This window comes from Benincasa hispida, chromosome 9, assembly GCF_027475165.1.
Source record: "Benincasa hispida cultivar pf3 chromosome 9, pf3_genome.v1.1, whole genome shotgun sequence".
Lineage (NCBI taxonomy): Eukaryota > Viridiplantae > Streptophyta > Magnoliopsida > Cucurbitales > Cucurbitaceae > Benincasa > Benincasa hispida.
The window spans coordinates 47792044-47809046 of NC_143486.1; the positions used below are offsets into that span (position 1 = coordinate 47792044).

The following is a 17003-nucleotide window of genomic DNA, read 5'->3' on the forward strand; positions in this document are numbered from 1 at the left end:
TATATTAGAAATTTAATATGCACTAAATATGCAAAATAACATTAATTTATTAATTATAACGAAGAGGGAAAAACGAATATACCTTTAGGACCTATCTTTAGCGGAGAAAACGACATGAGCTCGTGCTGATAATATGTTATGAAATTAAAGAGCATAACGGGAATATAAATATCGAAAAATATAATATAATAATAAATAAATAAATAAATAAAAACTAAAATTATAAAATTGGACAATAGAAAATTTTAGTAGAATTTGGTGTGGATTTCTCACCAATGAGTATATCATTTTAAAATCTACCAAAGATAGGCAAAGTGACAAGTAGTAGTGGAGACACCAAACATTAATTATTACAAGCCACATGGACTCAAAGGTGACACATGGTCTTTGGGATGCTAAGTAATAAATATCTATTTTTATTATAATACTCATAATAAAATAAACGGAAAAGAAAAAAAAAAAAAAAAACTCAGCGAAATCAAACGGCTGAGTCAAGTCACAAACGAGAACGAGTGAACCCATAAACCCCAGCAGTATCCGCCTTCTTATCTTAAACCCATAACCATTCTTGTGCAGTAAACCATGAACCACCACAATTTCCCCACCATGAACGCCCTTTCATCTTCTTCTTCTTCACCTTCGATCAAATTCTCTCCTTACAAAACCCATTCTCTCCTTCTACCTCAGCCCCGCTCCACCTTTCAATCCATTACTCTGTCTCGGAAAGTAAAACTAAAGATGATTTGCTCAGCATCCGAACACCCACAACATGCAGAACCATTGAAGCATAAGAAGGAAAAAAGCGTCTCAGATGGCGAGAAAGGGGTCGACCCCGTTGGTTTTCTCACTAAACTCGGCATTTCCCACAAGCAATTCGCTCAGTACCTCCGTGAAAGGTAAGTTTCTTGGTCTTGTTTCGCCTCTATGACAATTTGTTTGAAAATGGAAGCTGAATGATTGTGAAATGATCGTAGATGGAAAATTTGTTATAAGGGATTTGAGAAACGTTTCATTCTGTTCTAATAATATCGCAGACGTTGTTATCTTGTTCACTTTTAAGTTAATTTTTGAATAAATATGACAGTACTCGAATCAGGGGCTACGTCCTTTTGGTTTATTCTTTTATCGTTTTGAAGAGTTTGAGAGAATGAAGATTTTTGACGATCGTTTATGTGTGTGGGGATTTTAGATATAAATCGTTGAAGGACCTCAAGGATGAAATTTTCGATCGTCATGCAAATCTCCAGGACCTGTCTTCTGGGTTAGTCGAGTTCTTCATTTTCATTTCCATCAGTATCTATTACTCTCTCCTTATTGGTTTAATTTTGTGTTTGGAACTCGGCACAGTTGTTATTCCCATTTTTTCTACTGCATGTTGTCGATTCTTTTGAAAAGAAAACTTTATGGATATTGTATTTGTTAGTTTGCTAGAGTCATGTCTGTTCACATGAATCTAACGCTATGTGATATTTTGGATATAGGTTTATGTTTTTAGGTATGCATCGCCATGTGGAACATCGTGTCGATTTTATGGAATGGGCACCAGGTTTGGATTTTATGCTTCTACTTTTCCTGCTTTAAATAATATATGATGCTGGAACATATGTGATGAACATCATGTTGTAAATGCAAAGCCGTCCATATTATGTGGGTAACTTGAAGTCTTAAAGAAACCTAAATCCTATTGGTTTGTGGGTTGCTTTGCCTCTCATTTTAATGACTAGTTAACTTTTCTTTTTGTAGGTGCTCGCTATTGTGCAGTAGTTGGTGACTTCAATGGTTGGTCACCCACAGAGAACGCTGCCAGAGAGGGACATTTTGGTCATGATGATTATGGTTACTGGTTTATTATCCTTGAAGATAAGTTGAAGGAAGGAGAGAAACCGGATGAACTCTATTTTCAACAGTATAATTACGTGGACGATTATGATAAAGGTGACAGTGGGATCAGCATTGATGAAATATTCAAAAGAGCGAATGATGAATATTGGGAACCTGGAGAGGACAGGTTTATCAAAAACCGTTTTGAAGTTCCAGCTAAGCTCTATGAGCAATTATTTGGTCCCAATGGTCCTCAAACATTAGAAGAGCTTGAAGAAATACCAGATGCAGAAACAAGATACAAGGCGTGGAAAGAACAACATAAAGATGATCTATCCAGTAACTTACCTTCATATGACGTGATTGATAATGGAAAGGAGTATGATATTTTTAATGTGGTGATTGATCCTGTAACAAGGGAGAAATTTAAGGTCAAGAAGCCTCCTATAGCTTACTGGTTAGAAACACGCAAGGGAAGGAAAGCTTGGTTAAAAAAGTATAGTCCTACTATTCCTCATGGAAGCAAATATAGGGTCTATTTCAACACTCCTAATGGGCCATTGGAAAGAATTCCTGCTTGGGCTACTTATGTGCAGCCAGGTAATGAAGGTCAAATAATACTAGGATTTAACCAAGATATTTACATCACTGTCAGTGCTATACTATGCGTGTTGTACTGTTTAACCTATCCTGAGGCATATTTTAGAAAGTTTTGATAAAATTTTCCATGTTAACGAGGTTTGGTAAATTTTATCTTAACTGGTGTATTGGTTAAAAAATTCAGATGCTGATGGGAAGCAAGGTTTTGCAATCCATTGGGAGCCACCACCAGAATATGCATATAAATGGAAAAACACCAAGCCTAATGTACCAAAGGCCTTGAAAATATATGAATGCCATGTAGGAATTAGTGGATCAGAACCGAAAGTTTCTTCTTTCAACTACTTTATAGAGAAGGTGAGTCTCCTCTGCTTCAAATATATGCACGTGCATTATGAAAATAGTTGACAGATGAGGTTTTAAATGTGTACCCTTATGTCTTTCTTCGTAAGAAGCCACACTTTCATGGAGAAATATGAAAGAATATACAAGGACATACAAAAAAGGTCCAACAAAAGGAGTCTGTCCATAACTATAAGAAAGGACTCCATTCCAAAAGAGCAAGTCCAAACTCATAATTACAACACGGTGTAATGACCGGTGTCGACGCCGGCTACCTCCCAAACTTTCTCACTTTATCTCTTAACTTCTCTAAAAATTATGTTGTTTCTATTAAATCTAATACCTCACAATATTTCTCAAAGCTGCAAAAGATCAGCTTGCCACAAAATCTTGCTCATCTCCCTAAATGGAGGATACAGGAGCACTGCTTCTTCAACAATCTACTAATATGTCGAATTCAATTGATATTTCAAGCGAAATAGTGAAGAGGAAGATGATATAGAAATTTGTGTAAGATGTTTGAAATATCACAAAAATTCAAATGCTCATTTAATAAAAGAATATTGGATTCTTTTTCTATTGGATATACGAGTGCTTCTTATACATGTGAAACACATGATAAACAAACATTATGTACGCAGACTTTAAAGTTGGTTTAAAACATATGGATTTTTTTTTTCATTAGTGTATTTAAGCTTCTGAATTTGTCTAGCTTGTGTGAATAATTGTGTGTAAGAAATGGCTGATTGAACTATTTGCTTGTGATAGTTGACTATCTTGTGGTGGAAGCAGGAACGTTTTAAGATTTCAAATTTTCAGTTTGAAAATAATCAATATGTATAACATGCATTGATTTAAGAGACCATATAATCTCAAATATGTGTGTGTGTGAGGCTATTCACTCTATGAGAAAATATAATTTGCTCAAAAGTCCTGGAACTATAAAAAGGTCTCCAACTGATCTTGGTTATGAAAACATTAAGGATTATATTCAATACAACACCAGGTTTATATAGCTTGTAGTCTTAACAAATTTGTAACTCAGGACGAGAAAATCTATATACTAAACATAAGTTCTACTTGTTAAAAATGAGTTACACAAACCTAAGCTATCAGTAAAACACTCCCTATGTTTTTTTGTTGAAAATAGTAGTTTAACCTAGGGATACTTTTGTAATTTACCATACCCGAGGGTTTCCTCTTGTCTATTTATTTGAGCATTCTCCTTGTATTCAGTGTATCAATTCAATAATAAAAAATCAGTCCCATCGTGGTTTTTTCTCCCTGATTCTAGGGTTTTCCATGTAAACCTCGAGTTCTCTTTTCTTTTCTTTTTCATCATGGTATCAGAGCATGGCGACGAAACCCTAGCCATCATCGACGAGAATCAACCGAAGTCCCCTTTAGCAGCCTCCATTGGAATTGTGGAGCCGTAAATGCCGATATCACAGCAACCATACAAGCAGCCGTCAAGCGTTATCTTCAAACCGTGTTGCCCAACCTCCTCCAGTCGATGCCTGTTCCGGCCTATAGGTCTGACCCAGCCGATGTCCGACTCCAACCAGCCGATCGCGACTGGATCTAGCCGTTCGGAGCCAATTGGTTTAGCCCAGCAGTTGACGCTTTTTCCGGTCTTTGCCAAGTCCTTCCGCGCGCCAACGACGCCGTCTTCACTTGCGGCGGGTCCTCGTGCGCAGACGACTTCCCTGTCATTCGCCGCTGGTTCTTCCCGCTCGCAGCCAGTCGATTTTGCTCAGTAGCAATTGGCCTTCAATCCGGCGATCACGTCGGGTCTTTGAATCTAGGTCGGGGGCCTTCTGTCGGAAAGAATATCCCAGCCGTGTCAAACAACAGCGGCGCGGCTCATGGCCCGAACGATCTTCAACGACAGTTTACCCATCTCCAACAGCAGATTGCGGATTTCGGAATGGTTCTTGGCACAAATCCTTAAACAATCCAATCAGAGTTCTTGGTCAACCTACTAATATATTCTGAGAATCTGGTAAAACCCTTTCCCTGTTTTACCTACTACAAATATTTTATCTGGATCAATGGAAAATCCTGCAGGATTCATTACTGGAGAAAAGCTGAATGGCTAGAACTATTTTTCTTGGTCTCAATCAATCAGATGGCTTTGGAAGGACACCACAAATTTGGGTACTTGACGGGAGAGATATCGAGGCCTGAATCGGGAGATCCTTAAGAACGTATCTTGAAAGGGGAAGATTCGCTGTTGCGGTCTGTTCTGATTAACAGTATGGAATCCCAGATTGGCAGGCTGTTACTCTATGCTGCAACTGCCAAAGATATTTGGGATGTTGTACAGAAATTATATTAAAAAAGGCAGAATGTGTCTCGACTATATACATTACGGAAGCAGGCCCATGAGTGCAAGCAGGGGACCATGGACGTGACGTCCTACTTCAATAAATTGTCCCTATTATGGCTAGAGATGGACTTATGTCGGGAAATAGTTTGGAATTGTGCACATGACGGAGTTCAGTATTCGAAGATTGAGGAAGCTGATCGTGTCTATGACTTCCTGATTGGGTTAAATTCCAAATTCGATGCTGTTCGGAGTCGGATATTGGGCCAACGTCCTATACCCTCTCTCATGGAGGTATACTTAGAGATACGTCTGGAAGAGGACAGGTCAAGTGCCAGAACAATCCAGTAATCACATCGATTGATGCTGCTGCCTTTGCTACAAAGTCTTCTGGGTCTGATGGTGATAAGAAACCCCCTCCGATTTGTGAGCACTGCAAAAAGCCACAACACACAAAAGACCAGTGCTGGAAGTTGCATGGGAGACCTCCAAATAGCCGACGACGTCAGTCGCATGACAAGTCAAATCCTGGACGTGCCCTCATGAGTGACTCGACGGGTGAAAATACCTAGAATCAAACACCAGTAGATGGTAAAAATAATTTAAGTGCTGTTGGAGTCAGTGTTATTGCACAATCAGGTATGGTTCACTCCTTTGGCCTTATTAGCATTAATGGTAAAAAAACCTTAGATTGTTGACTCAGGAGCTACAGATCATCTGACTGGCTCATCTGATCAATTTATTTCATACTGTCTGAGCGCTGGTAATGAGTGGACTAGAATTGCAGATGGGTCTTTTGCCCCCATTGCAGGAAAAGGAAATCTCTCTCCGTTTGAGGGTTTAGTATTACATGATGTGCTGCATGTTCCTAAGATTTCGTATAATTTGTTATCTGTCAGTAAAATTACAAGAGATCTGAGATGTTAGGTTGTTTTCTCACTCGATTCTGTTTTGTTTCAGGATTTGAACTCGAGGACGACGATTGACACTGTCCGACATGATAGGGGGCTTTATTTCCCGACTGATGATATTTCTTCTAGGGAATGTTATAGGACCAGTTTTATTTCTTTGAATTTTTCTACTTCTGAGAATGATTTTATGTTATGGCATTTTCGTCTTGGACATCCCAATTTTCAGTACATGAAATATCTGTTTCTTCATTTGTTTCGTAATATTAATATATCTTCCTTGAATTGTGATGTATGTATTCAAGCCAAATAGAGTCGAGTTTCTTTTCATTTCCAGCCTTACAAACCATCCAAACCCTTCACTATTGTCTACAATGATGTCTGGGGTCCTTCGCCAATCATCACCTCTACAGGTAAACGCTAGTTTTTCACCTTTATTGACGACCATACTCGACTTACTTGGATCTTCCTTCTTACTGATAAGTTCGAGGTGTCGTCTGTCTTCCAGCAATTCTATGCCACTGTAGAAACCCAATTTAACACAAAAATTGTAATTCTGCGAAGTGACAATGGGTGTGAGTTTTTTAATCACTCTTTCCGGGAGTTCCATGCTTCTAAGGGGATTATCCATAAAAGTTCTTATGCCTACACTCCTCAGCAAAATGGAGTGGCCGAACGCAAAAATCGTCATTTTGTGGAAGTTGCTCGTTCTCATATGCTGGCTACCTCCCTTCTGTCTTACTTATGAAGGGATGCTATCCTTACTGCCGCCCATCTAATCAATCGCATGCCTTCTCGTATTTTAAACTTCCACAATCCGCTTGATTGTTTTAAAGAATCATATCCAACCACCCGCCTAATCCCAAATGTTCCTCTTGGAGTGTTTGGCTGTGTTGCCTTTGTTCATACCCATGGTCCAAATCACACGAAATTTACCCCACGTGCTAAAAAATGTGTTCTTGTTGGTTATCCTCTCCACTAACGTGAGTATAAATGTTACCACCCACCTTCTCGAAAATAATTCGTGTCCATGGATGTTACCTTTCTCGAGGATCAGCCGTTCTTCCCCATTAGTCATCTTTAGGGGGAGAGTTCTGGTGAAGAGACTAAGTGGTCCACATATTCAGTTCCCTTAGAGGTGTCTCTTGAGCCTGAGCACATTAGTCCCGTCCTTCCTACCAATCAGGTCCCTTGGATAACATACTATAGGAAAAATCTCAGGAAGGAAACAGTGCCACCTGTTGTTTCTTCGGCTCCGGTCCATGAGTCTGACCCAGTTTCAGTTCTAGGTATGTGTATTCATGACACTAATGATATTGATACTTGTGCTGAGACTGACACTTGCAGAATTGACAAAGATAAGGAAGACATTGACAGTACTACCAAGGAAACCATGGCAGATGGAGAGACAGTTGAAAATAATAATACTGAGGAAACGTCCACAGAGAATGAAAGTGGTATTAGGGAGGATGATGATGTGAACAGCTCCTCTGAAAATGAACCTCTATAATAGACAACCGATCATAGTGGGAAACTTGATGAGATAGAAAGTCATGATGCTTCTTTTGATCTTCCAATTGCCCTAAGGAAAGGTACTAGATCCTGTACAAAGTACCTTATGCATAGCTACATGACGTACAGTAACTTGTCACCGGAGTTCAAGGCTCTTACTACCAATCTGGATACAGTAATGGTTCCGAATAGCATACATGTGGCAATGGAAACTCCTAAATGGAAAGCTTCTGTTATGGAAAAGATGCGGGCTTTTGAGAAAAACAAGACATGGGATCAGGTTTTTCTCTCCCATGGGCACAAAACGGTTGGATGCAAACGAGTCTTTATCATAAAATATAAGTCTGATGGGACAGTCGGTAGGTACAAGGCCAGATTGGTTGCCAAAGGCTTTACTCAAACCTTTGGAGTAGATTATTTTGAGACATTCTCCCTCGTAGCGAAGCTTAATATTGTCCGGGCTTTGTTATCTGTTGCTGTGAACAAGAATTGGCCTCTTCACCAACTGGATGTAAAAAATGCGTTCCTGAATGGGGAACTTGAAGAGGAGGTCTACATGAGTCCTCCCCCCGGTTTCGAGAGTCGGTTCAAACACCGAGTGTGCAGATTGGGGAAGTCGCTATATGGGTTGAAACAGTCCCCGAGGGTTTAGTTTGACAGATTTACCACCTTTTTCAAGGCACAAGGGTATAATCAAGGACACTCAGATCACACATTGTTTACAAAGAAGTCAGTTTCAGGGAAGATCGTAGTTCTCATTGTGTATGTCGATGATATTGTGCTATCTGGTGACGATGATGCTGAAATTATGAGACTTAAAATAAAAAAAGCCGAAGATTTCAAAATCAAAGACCTTGGGAAGTTGAGATATTTTCTCGGGATGGAAGTGGCTCGGTCTAAAGAAGGTATTTCAGTGTCTCAACGGAAGTACACCCTTGACTTACTCAGAGAGACAGGTATGAGTGGGTGTAAACCGGTTGACACTCCGGTAGACTATAATGCAAAGCTTAGTAATATAGATAACAGAGTTCTTGTCAACAAGGAAAGATATCAGCGATTAGTTGGGAAGTTAATCTACCTATCTCACACGAGACCTGATATATCTTATGCAGTGACTGTTGTCAGTCAGTTTATGCAAGCTCCCTATGAGGAACACATCACAGTTGTTGAGCGTATTTTACGATATTTGAAGGGAACTCCTGGTAAGGGCTTAATGTTCAGAAAGTCCGATAAAAGGTGCATTGAAGCTTACACCGACTCTGACTGGGCAGGTTCTATTGTTGATAGAAAGTCGACATCTGGGTATTGCACTTTTGTCTGGAGAAACCTTGTTACTTGGAGAAGTAAAAAACAGGGAGTTGTAGCCAGGAGCCGCGCTGAAGCTGAGTACAGGGCCATGAGCTTAGGAATATGTGAAGAGATTTGGTTGAGCTTAGGAATATGTGAAGAGATTTGGTTGAAGAAAGTGTTGTCAGACCTTCACCAAGACAGTGAGCTTCTGATGAAACTGTTTTGTGACAATAAAGCAGCGATAAGTATTGCAAATAATCCGATTCAGCATGATAGAACAAAACATGTAGAGATTGACAAACATTTCATCAAGGAGAGACTAGACAATGGAAGCATATGCATTCCCTATATTCCTTCAAATCAGCAAGTTGCAGACGTGCTCACAAAAGGGTTGCTCAAACAAAGCTTTGATTATTGTATCAGCAAGTTGGGCCTTATTGATATCTACGCCCCAACTTGAGGAGGAGTGTTGAAAATAGTAGTTTAACCTAGGGGTATTTTTGTAATTTACCAGACCCCTAGGGTTTCCTCTTGTCTATTTATTTGAGCATTCTCCTTGTATTCAGTGTATCAAATCAATAATAAAAAATCAGTCTCTATCGTGGTTTTTTTCTCCTTGATTCTAGGATTTTCTACGTAAACCTTGAGTTATCTTTTCTTCTCTCGTTTTCATCATTTTTCATATATCTTTAATGATTATATATATATATATACTTTTCTTTTTGATAAGAAAGTTAACTTTCGATATCAGGAAAGATGATAGAAAAGAGGGAGAATGAGATATACCCACACACCCACAAGTTATAGAAAAGAAGAGCCCAATTGGTGTAAATACGAGTTAGGCTAAGAAGTAGAAAATCATTATCCTCCCACTAATGTTGGCAATATTTGATTGTCTATTTATTATTATTATTTTTAATCTGTGATTAGATTTCTAGTCTCTTTGATGGAGTTCCTCAGACCTTCTTTTATTATACGTTTTTTATTCACATCAACTGAGGATTCTTTTGGTAGTCTTTTTTGGTGTAGAGTGGGAGAAATGCCTTATCTTCCCCCACTTCCCTTTGTATTTTAATTCATCAGTTTCTTTGTAAAAAATAAATGTCAGCAGCAAATCATCTAAAATATTAACTTATACTTGCACTTTCATTTGCATCGTAAGATTGCATCACGTTGGTTCATTTTCACTTTGCACCAATTTTATCTCCCAGGTTCTTCCACATGTGAAGGAGGCTGGATACAATGCAATCCAACTGTTTGGAGTGGTTGAACATAAAGATTACTTTACAGTTGGTTATAGGGTATGATATTTGTTTTTACGTCTCTACTGTTATTAAGCAATTTAGGGTTTCTACAATTTGGACATTCATGTAGGTTACAATTTTTATTTGTCTGTAGAACTTTTGTTTCGGTAGGGTATTGGTCTGTAGAAGTTATATTTTGGTAAGTAATTGTGCTTTGGATATGTTTGGATTTCATCCATCGTCTTTGAAGAACAAATAAAGCAGATATTTTCTTCCTTGTGAAGTGCACAGTGGGTATTATGCTTGCTAATATGATAATGTTATTTGGCTGGACTGAAAGACAAAGAAGTAGGTGGTTGGAGAGGACAAACAAAGAGAGCCATAAAGAGAGACAGAAAGGCAGAGGAAAGATAAATAGAGAGAGGGGACTGTTGGTTTGGAAAGATAAGCAATAGATGGTCGGTTCTTTTTTACTATCCTTGAACTTTTTCTTTCTTTCCATATATCAAAGAGAAGTTTGTGTCTTTGTTGAAAGAAAAGAAAATGGGCAATAGATAAAGAATGAGAGTGAGTGGAATAAATGGAGGGAGAAAGTGAGCGAGAGAGAGAGAGAGAGAGAGAGAGAGCTTACTTGCATGTTGCAGTTGCAGGTGCTGTTTTTCAGACAGAGTAGCAGTCCAATAGCTTTTTGTCAAACTTTTTTTTTTATTTCTAACCTATAATTTATTTTTTATTATAAATGAAAATATTCTAATGCTCAAATTAGTCGATGACGATTAACCAAACAAAGAAATGATGGCTTGAGCGCTAGCAGCCCCCATTTTATTTTTGTTAAAAAGACGTTTAAATAAATTATGCTAACACACCTTAGGCGTGAATTGTACTTTAAGATATCTACAGATCCTATTTGACTAACTGGTGGATTGTGATCGCAAAATTGGTTCTTTTTCCTATTTTTTCTGTGGATGGTGGGTTGAGGGGGAGCATCAGGGGATTTTTAGAATTGGCTTTAACGTTATAATTGATTAAGCATCTTTTATGCAGGTTACTAACTTTTTTGCTGTCAGCAGTAGATATGGGACCCCTGAGGACTTCAAGCGCTTGGTTGATGAAGCTCATGGTTATAATTCATTGTCTATTACAATTTTTTTCGTTTATTTACTTAAATATTCTGTTTGTTCTATTTTCTCTTCGTCTTGTGTTAAATGAAAAGGTGAGCATTTTCTTTGCAATTGAACTTGCAAGTGATTCTAAGCTTTACTAGACAGGCTAGATCGAGTCATTGACAAATGGGCCAAAGTGTGTTCAGATGCTGGTCCCCTAAAAAGTGGAACAATTTGCATATCCCTATGAAGAGCTAAATGTCTTCAGCTGCTGTTGAGAGTTTTATATAATATGGAAGAATTTGCATCTGCATGTACCCAAAAACTGTTTTCTTGGGATGCTAGTTAAGAGTTCCATACAATGTGGAAGACTGTGGAAGGATATGGTGTTATCAAATAAAACCGCCTTTTATAATTTAGATTGCGGTTGGGTTAGGTTACTGTTATTCTTGAACATTCATGCAAGAGTACTGTTGGGTGTTCTTTTTTTTTTTAAATAAAAAAAACGCTTATTTACTTTTGGTTTGCACTTTGATGTGGTACAGGCCTTGGACTGCTTGTCTTCTTGGATATTGTACATTCATATGCTGCTGCTGATGAGATGGTTGGACTATCATCCTTTGATGGATCAAATGACTGCTACTTTCATACTGGTACTTTTAAGTCTTGATTACTCACTTTATTTGCTGGAAGGCCCCTTGTCACCTGTCAGCCTAGTTTGTGTCTTGATGATGCCAACGCTGCTTTTAAGTGGCTGGGCACATGTTCCTATTCGGGGTTGTTAATGGAAAAGTTATTATTATTGAAAATAAACGTGGAAAACCTTAAGCCAGGGAGAAAAAACTACGATAAAGAGTTTTTTTTATTAATTTCTGATACACACCACACAGTATACGGAGCGGGAGTCATAGTTCCAATAGCGAAGGAATTAGAACTATTGGTGGCCGCGAAGGATACGGAGCATTTAGGCTAATGGTACTACAAGTCAACTACACTCGCGGACGATTTATGCGCTGACTGAACTTGCTTCGTAGACAAGGCTCATTCCGTAGCATGCTTCGGGCGAAGCCGAGGTCCGATTCCCTTGACCCCAAAATCTAGTTTTTATGAAAATCCTGACTCAACCCCTCACCCTGCAACGTCAAGCAGTCCCGCTTTCTCGGTCCGAAAAGTTCATTGTTGGAACGCCAAGTGGCTCGAGATTCAGGGGTTGCTGCTATAGCTGAACACACGGGGGAAGATCATTTATACGCATGCTCAGCTCTCAAAATGCAGAGAGACTTTTGAGGGCAGATCCGGGTTGGTTGGTTCGGAAAGTCATGGGAGAGGCAGGTTAAGTGAAATAAAATAATATACAGCGATAGATAGAATCCCCATCAAAATACCACTAGATCGAGCACCAGTGATTTCGTATCCGGTCAAAATCTTGGCTAATTGATCGAAGTGGGTAGCTCCAGTAGACCCATAGATCATGGAACAAATAGGGTGGGTCATTTCGAGATCTTCGAACATATTCTAGGGTTCAATGCGACTATTGTCACTTCGGCCAACACACAAGATGAGACTTTACCACCGTGGAACGACTTTTTGCAAAAAGATGAGGGGAAAACTCAGTAAGATGTTCGCTTTGCCAAAGTCATATTCCGCAGTGGAAGTGGATGAAATGGAATTGGTCAGGTTGTGAATTGGAAACTCTCCGTTCCTTCTTTTCTTGACTCTTTCAGTCTTGATGGCTGCAAGCGAAATGGCAGCTGGCTATGTGACTAGAAAGTCATAGAGACACGGGAAAGCTTTGAAAATTTGGTCGATTTGATACTTAGTTAACTCTTTGATCTTTATGTTCCCACTGATACCTAATCGATAACGAACCTGAATGGCTTTTTTAGGTCCAATTCCATCAATTTTTGTTGAGGCAATTCTGACTTGTTTATCGGGAAGGAATACAAATGGTTTATGCTTTTGATTATACTGTTTACTTTGATGCTAGAAGAAGTACAAATATAAATAGCCATAGGTCAGAAACCCTAGACTATAGACACCAAGTAAAAGACTAAAATGCCCTTAGGGCTAAACAACGTTTTGCAACACTCCCCCTCAAGTTGGGGTGTAGATATTAGTAAGACCCAACTTGCTAACACAGGTGTCGAAAATCTATCTCGGTAACCCTTTGGTGAGGACATCAGCAATTTGTTGACTCGACGAAATATAGGGAATGCATATACTACCGCTATCCAGTTTCTCTTTGATGAAGTGTCGGTCAATCTCCACATGTTTGGTTCTGTCATGTTGGACATGATTGTTAGCGATATTAATAGCAACCTTATTATTGCAATAAAGTCTCATAGGGTCATGACTTTCCTGATGAAGAACTACTAGAACCTTTTTCAACCAAATTTCTTCACAAATTCCTAGGCTCGTAGCTCTGTATTCAGCTTTGGTGCCACTTCTAGCAGACATCTTGCTTCTTACTTTGCCAGATAACCAAATTTCCCCACACAAACGTACAATATTCCAAAGTGGACTTTCTATTAATAACAGAACCTGTCCAGTCTGAATCTGTGTAGGCCTCAATGCATCTTTTGTCATGTTTCCTGAACATCAAACCTTTTTCAGGAGTAGACTTCAAATATCTTAGAATCCATGTAACAGCCTCCATGTATCTTTCAGAGGGAGCCTGCATAAACTGACTGACAAAACTAACTGCATATGATATATCAGGCTTGGTATGCGAAAGATAAATCAGCTTCCCCACAAGACGTTGATACCTTTCCTTGTTAGCGGGAACATCTTCTACAAATTCTACCAGATTGCTATTAAATTCCACAGGCGTATCTACAGGTTTACACCTAGTCATTCCAGTTTCTTTCAACAAGTCTAGCGTATACTTTCTCTGAGATACGGAGATCCCTTCCTTTGATCTTGCTACTTCCATTCTAAGAAAATATCTCAAGTCACCAAGGTCTTTAATCTCGAACTCATCTGCCATCCTCTGTTTCAATCTACCAATCTCAGCTGAATCACCCTGTCAAGATGATATTATCAACATAGACAATCAGAACCGCCACCTTCCCTGGTGTCGATCTCATAGTGAACAAGGTATGATCAGAATGCCCTTGAACAAACCCCTGGGACTTAACAAAAGTAGTGAACCTATCGAACCAGGTGATGACGGGCAGAAATGCACGTCATTATAGGCCTTTTATTTAGAATTATGAAAGATGTTAAGTAGAAGATGCGGCGATTATACTAAGAATTCATGAGAAAACGAGCTTGCGTCGATCGGCATTAAGAATCTTGGCTAACCCATTATTATGCGTTCAATTGTTTATTTTTGTAGCAAATACAGAAATCGATTGCATGCGCGGAAGCCAGGCTATCGCGAAAACAACCGCATGCGGGGAATCTCTCCATCACAAAGGAGAGCGCATACGTTCGACGCATGGATGTTGCGGTCATTAACCGCATGCGTCCATCGCATAGAAGTTGTGGTTACAGAGTAATAACCATAATAGAGGGATGAGCGCAAGGGTGGTGAAATGCATTGATACTTCGGAAACCAAGCATGAACGCATACCTCGGGAGTATCAAAAGGTGATGTTGACATTTCACCTACCACGCCGTTAGCAACAAAGATTCAGGGCAAGTCCATCACGTCCATCATGCCGTTAGCTGCAGAGTTTCAGAGAAGGACCATTAATGCTGTCGGCGATCAAGCTCTATAAATAGAAGCCGTAGAGTAGAACTTCAAATTATCCGGGGTTTTCTGTCTGAGGGCAGATCTTTGTGATCCAGACCAAAGCGTGAGAAGATAGTCTTGAGAGTTCTTCATCCCCTCAACCATTCCGAGTGACGATCGGAGCCTTCGCCGGAGTTAGAGCTTGAAAGAGTCTACTCCACCGCCCATCCATGGCACCACCAGCAACCTTGACACACATCCGATGGAAGCAAGTGGCCCTCCATTTTTCTTTTATCCTTGTATTGTATTACATTGTGGCTTAAGAGATTAATACATTTTGTGATCAATGCATTTCTATATTTTCCTTCGATTCCATCTCCATCTTCATTTACTTAGTATCCTTTACTTTCATTGCATCACTAAGTAAGATTGCTAGAGTATCGTATGAAGCATGTAGCAAGCCATCGAGAGGTGTGCGTTGCGTGAGTGTTGTGAGACAATCCTATTTGCTTAGTGCGAAGCTGTAGCAACGCTTGTCTATAAGCGGACGCAATGCTTGTCTATGAGTAGAATCAACAGCAACCAACTGCCCGGGAGGGTAAGTAGTTGATCGCATTAAGCAATGTAAGTAAGTGTTCACTAAAGATAGGAATAATCTTACGTCAACCATGTTTATGCGATTGCCTTGTCTTATGAGCGCATCATTCATCATTTAGGCATACTTGGGAGAGTAGTCTAAAAACTAAATCTAGACTCGGGAGAGCGGATTGGATCGCATAAGCAAGAATGGGGACTTAGGAATAAGTTCCGTTTGCTACTATACAGCGTATGCACCTTTTAAGTAGGATAGGGTGGTATGCGGTCATCTTGCTTATGTGTGAGAGCACATGAGTGGGAATAGAGACTTAGAATTAAGGCCTCTCGACACTATCGCATATACATTGCATGCGTCTTCGTCAAGTGTGTATAGCATGATCGCATAGCATGCGTTGGCTGGGGTTACCCTTGCGTCGAGCTTAGTGTTGCGATGAAGACATCCTCGCCATTTTATCTATTTTCCATGCATTTCACTACACGTTAACAGTTGCCGTGTCTCTACCTCTCAGTCATACTTCCACCGCATAATCTGTTAGCTAGGAGTAGGAGTAGTGCATAGTCCATAACCTTCAACATTCTTTTATTCTTCGCCGCAAACACATTACCATATAACATTTAGCTACAAGTCCCTGAGTTCAACCTTGGATCACCCGAGAAACTTGTGATCTCGTTATACTTGGCAAGAGAGCAAGAAAACTTGTGATAGGAATGCATGGTCATCGTATCTGAGGTTAACGCATACTTTGCATCCCAACGCATGACCACCAACGCATGAGAACAAACGCATAGCCCAAGACATGCATCATATATTGCACTTCCAAATTTTCAGCATCAAGTTTTTGGCGCCGTTGTCGGAGACTTGGCAGCTAATAGTTTGTTGAGTTTTGTGTTTTCGCAGGCAACCTTTTCACCTCGGGAGTATTGTAGCTTGTGCGACCAAGCTGCAAACAATATCTGAAGTGTAGGCGATGCGCCGAAAGCCAGTATTGACCCTAGGATAGAAGGGAAATCAGTCGCATGAGCTGAAGGTAGTTCTAAGCACATGGTGACCAACATGCGCCCAACAATTGTCAGAAATTCCAAGATGTTGTTGCTAGCAAATACCACTATTTTTTGTTTTGGATCTTCCAAATCATTCCCGGGGGCTGGCTCTACCACCGTCCGAGTAAGATTAATAACGAGTAACGAGTTCGCTAAGCTTCCTGGGTTGTCAACTAGAAGGGTGATTCAAAGAGATGGCAGTGCTCACTTCAAGGGTAAGCTTTGGTCAGGGCGAACTTCTTGACCTAAGCAGTTGAGAGCAATCTCCTGCATGGAAGATTCCTTGCATTGATTTCACTCTAATTTCTCCAGGGACATCTTTTACTCTATCTTTACCTTGCTTTTCTTAGTGTAGTTTATTTTAATTGTTATTTTGGGTATACGACTACTTCCTTGGATGTGGTGCGTTTACTCCTTGTAGGTGCAACAATAATTCTCCTCAGTGCGCAGTTACAACAGAAGGATCCTCTTCATCATTCAACGCATGGCTTCGACCACATGAATTCCAAAGCATGGTCGCAAGTGTTATTCTATTCAAGGTTC

The 17003-nt window shown here is 39.8% G+C and overlaps 1 protein-coding gene across 4 annotated transcripts in view; it reads left to right on the plus strand.

Moving 5' to 3' along the window:
• Positions 1 to 475: 475 nt before the first annotated feature.
• Positions 476 to 17003, plus strand: part of EMB2729 (Alpha amylase family protein) — a 44331-nt gene continuing 27803 nt past the window's right edge. For 3 of the 4 annotated variants that reach the window (XR_016532136.1, XR_016532137.1, XR_016532135.1), the window contains exons 1-8: positions 496 to 896; positions 1190 to 1261; positions 1482 to 1546; positions 1744 to 2421; positions 2606 to 2778; positions 10011 to 10100; positions 11088 to 11163; positions 11692 to 11799. Coding sequence is in view for 1 of the 4 variants with exons in the window: in XM_090317854.1 (XP_090173980.1) it covers positions 583 to 896; positions 1190 to 1261; positions 1482 to 1546; positions 1744 to 2421; positions 2606 to 2778; positions 10011 to 10100; positions 11088 to 11163; positions 11692 to 11799 (1576 nt within the window). In the remaining 3 variants the exon portion in view is untranslated. Of the gene's footprint in view, positions 897 to 1189; positions 1262 to 1481; positions 1547 to 1743; positions 2422 to 2605; positions 2779 to 10010; positions 10101 to 11087; positions 11164 to 11691; positions 11800 to 17003 lie in introns of all 4 variants that reach the window. The other variant, XM_090317854.1, reaches the window with a different exon arrangement.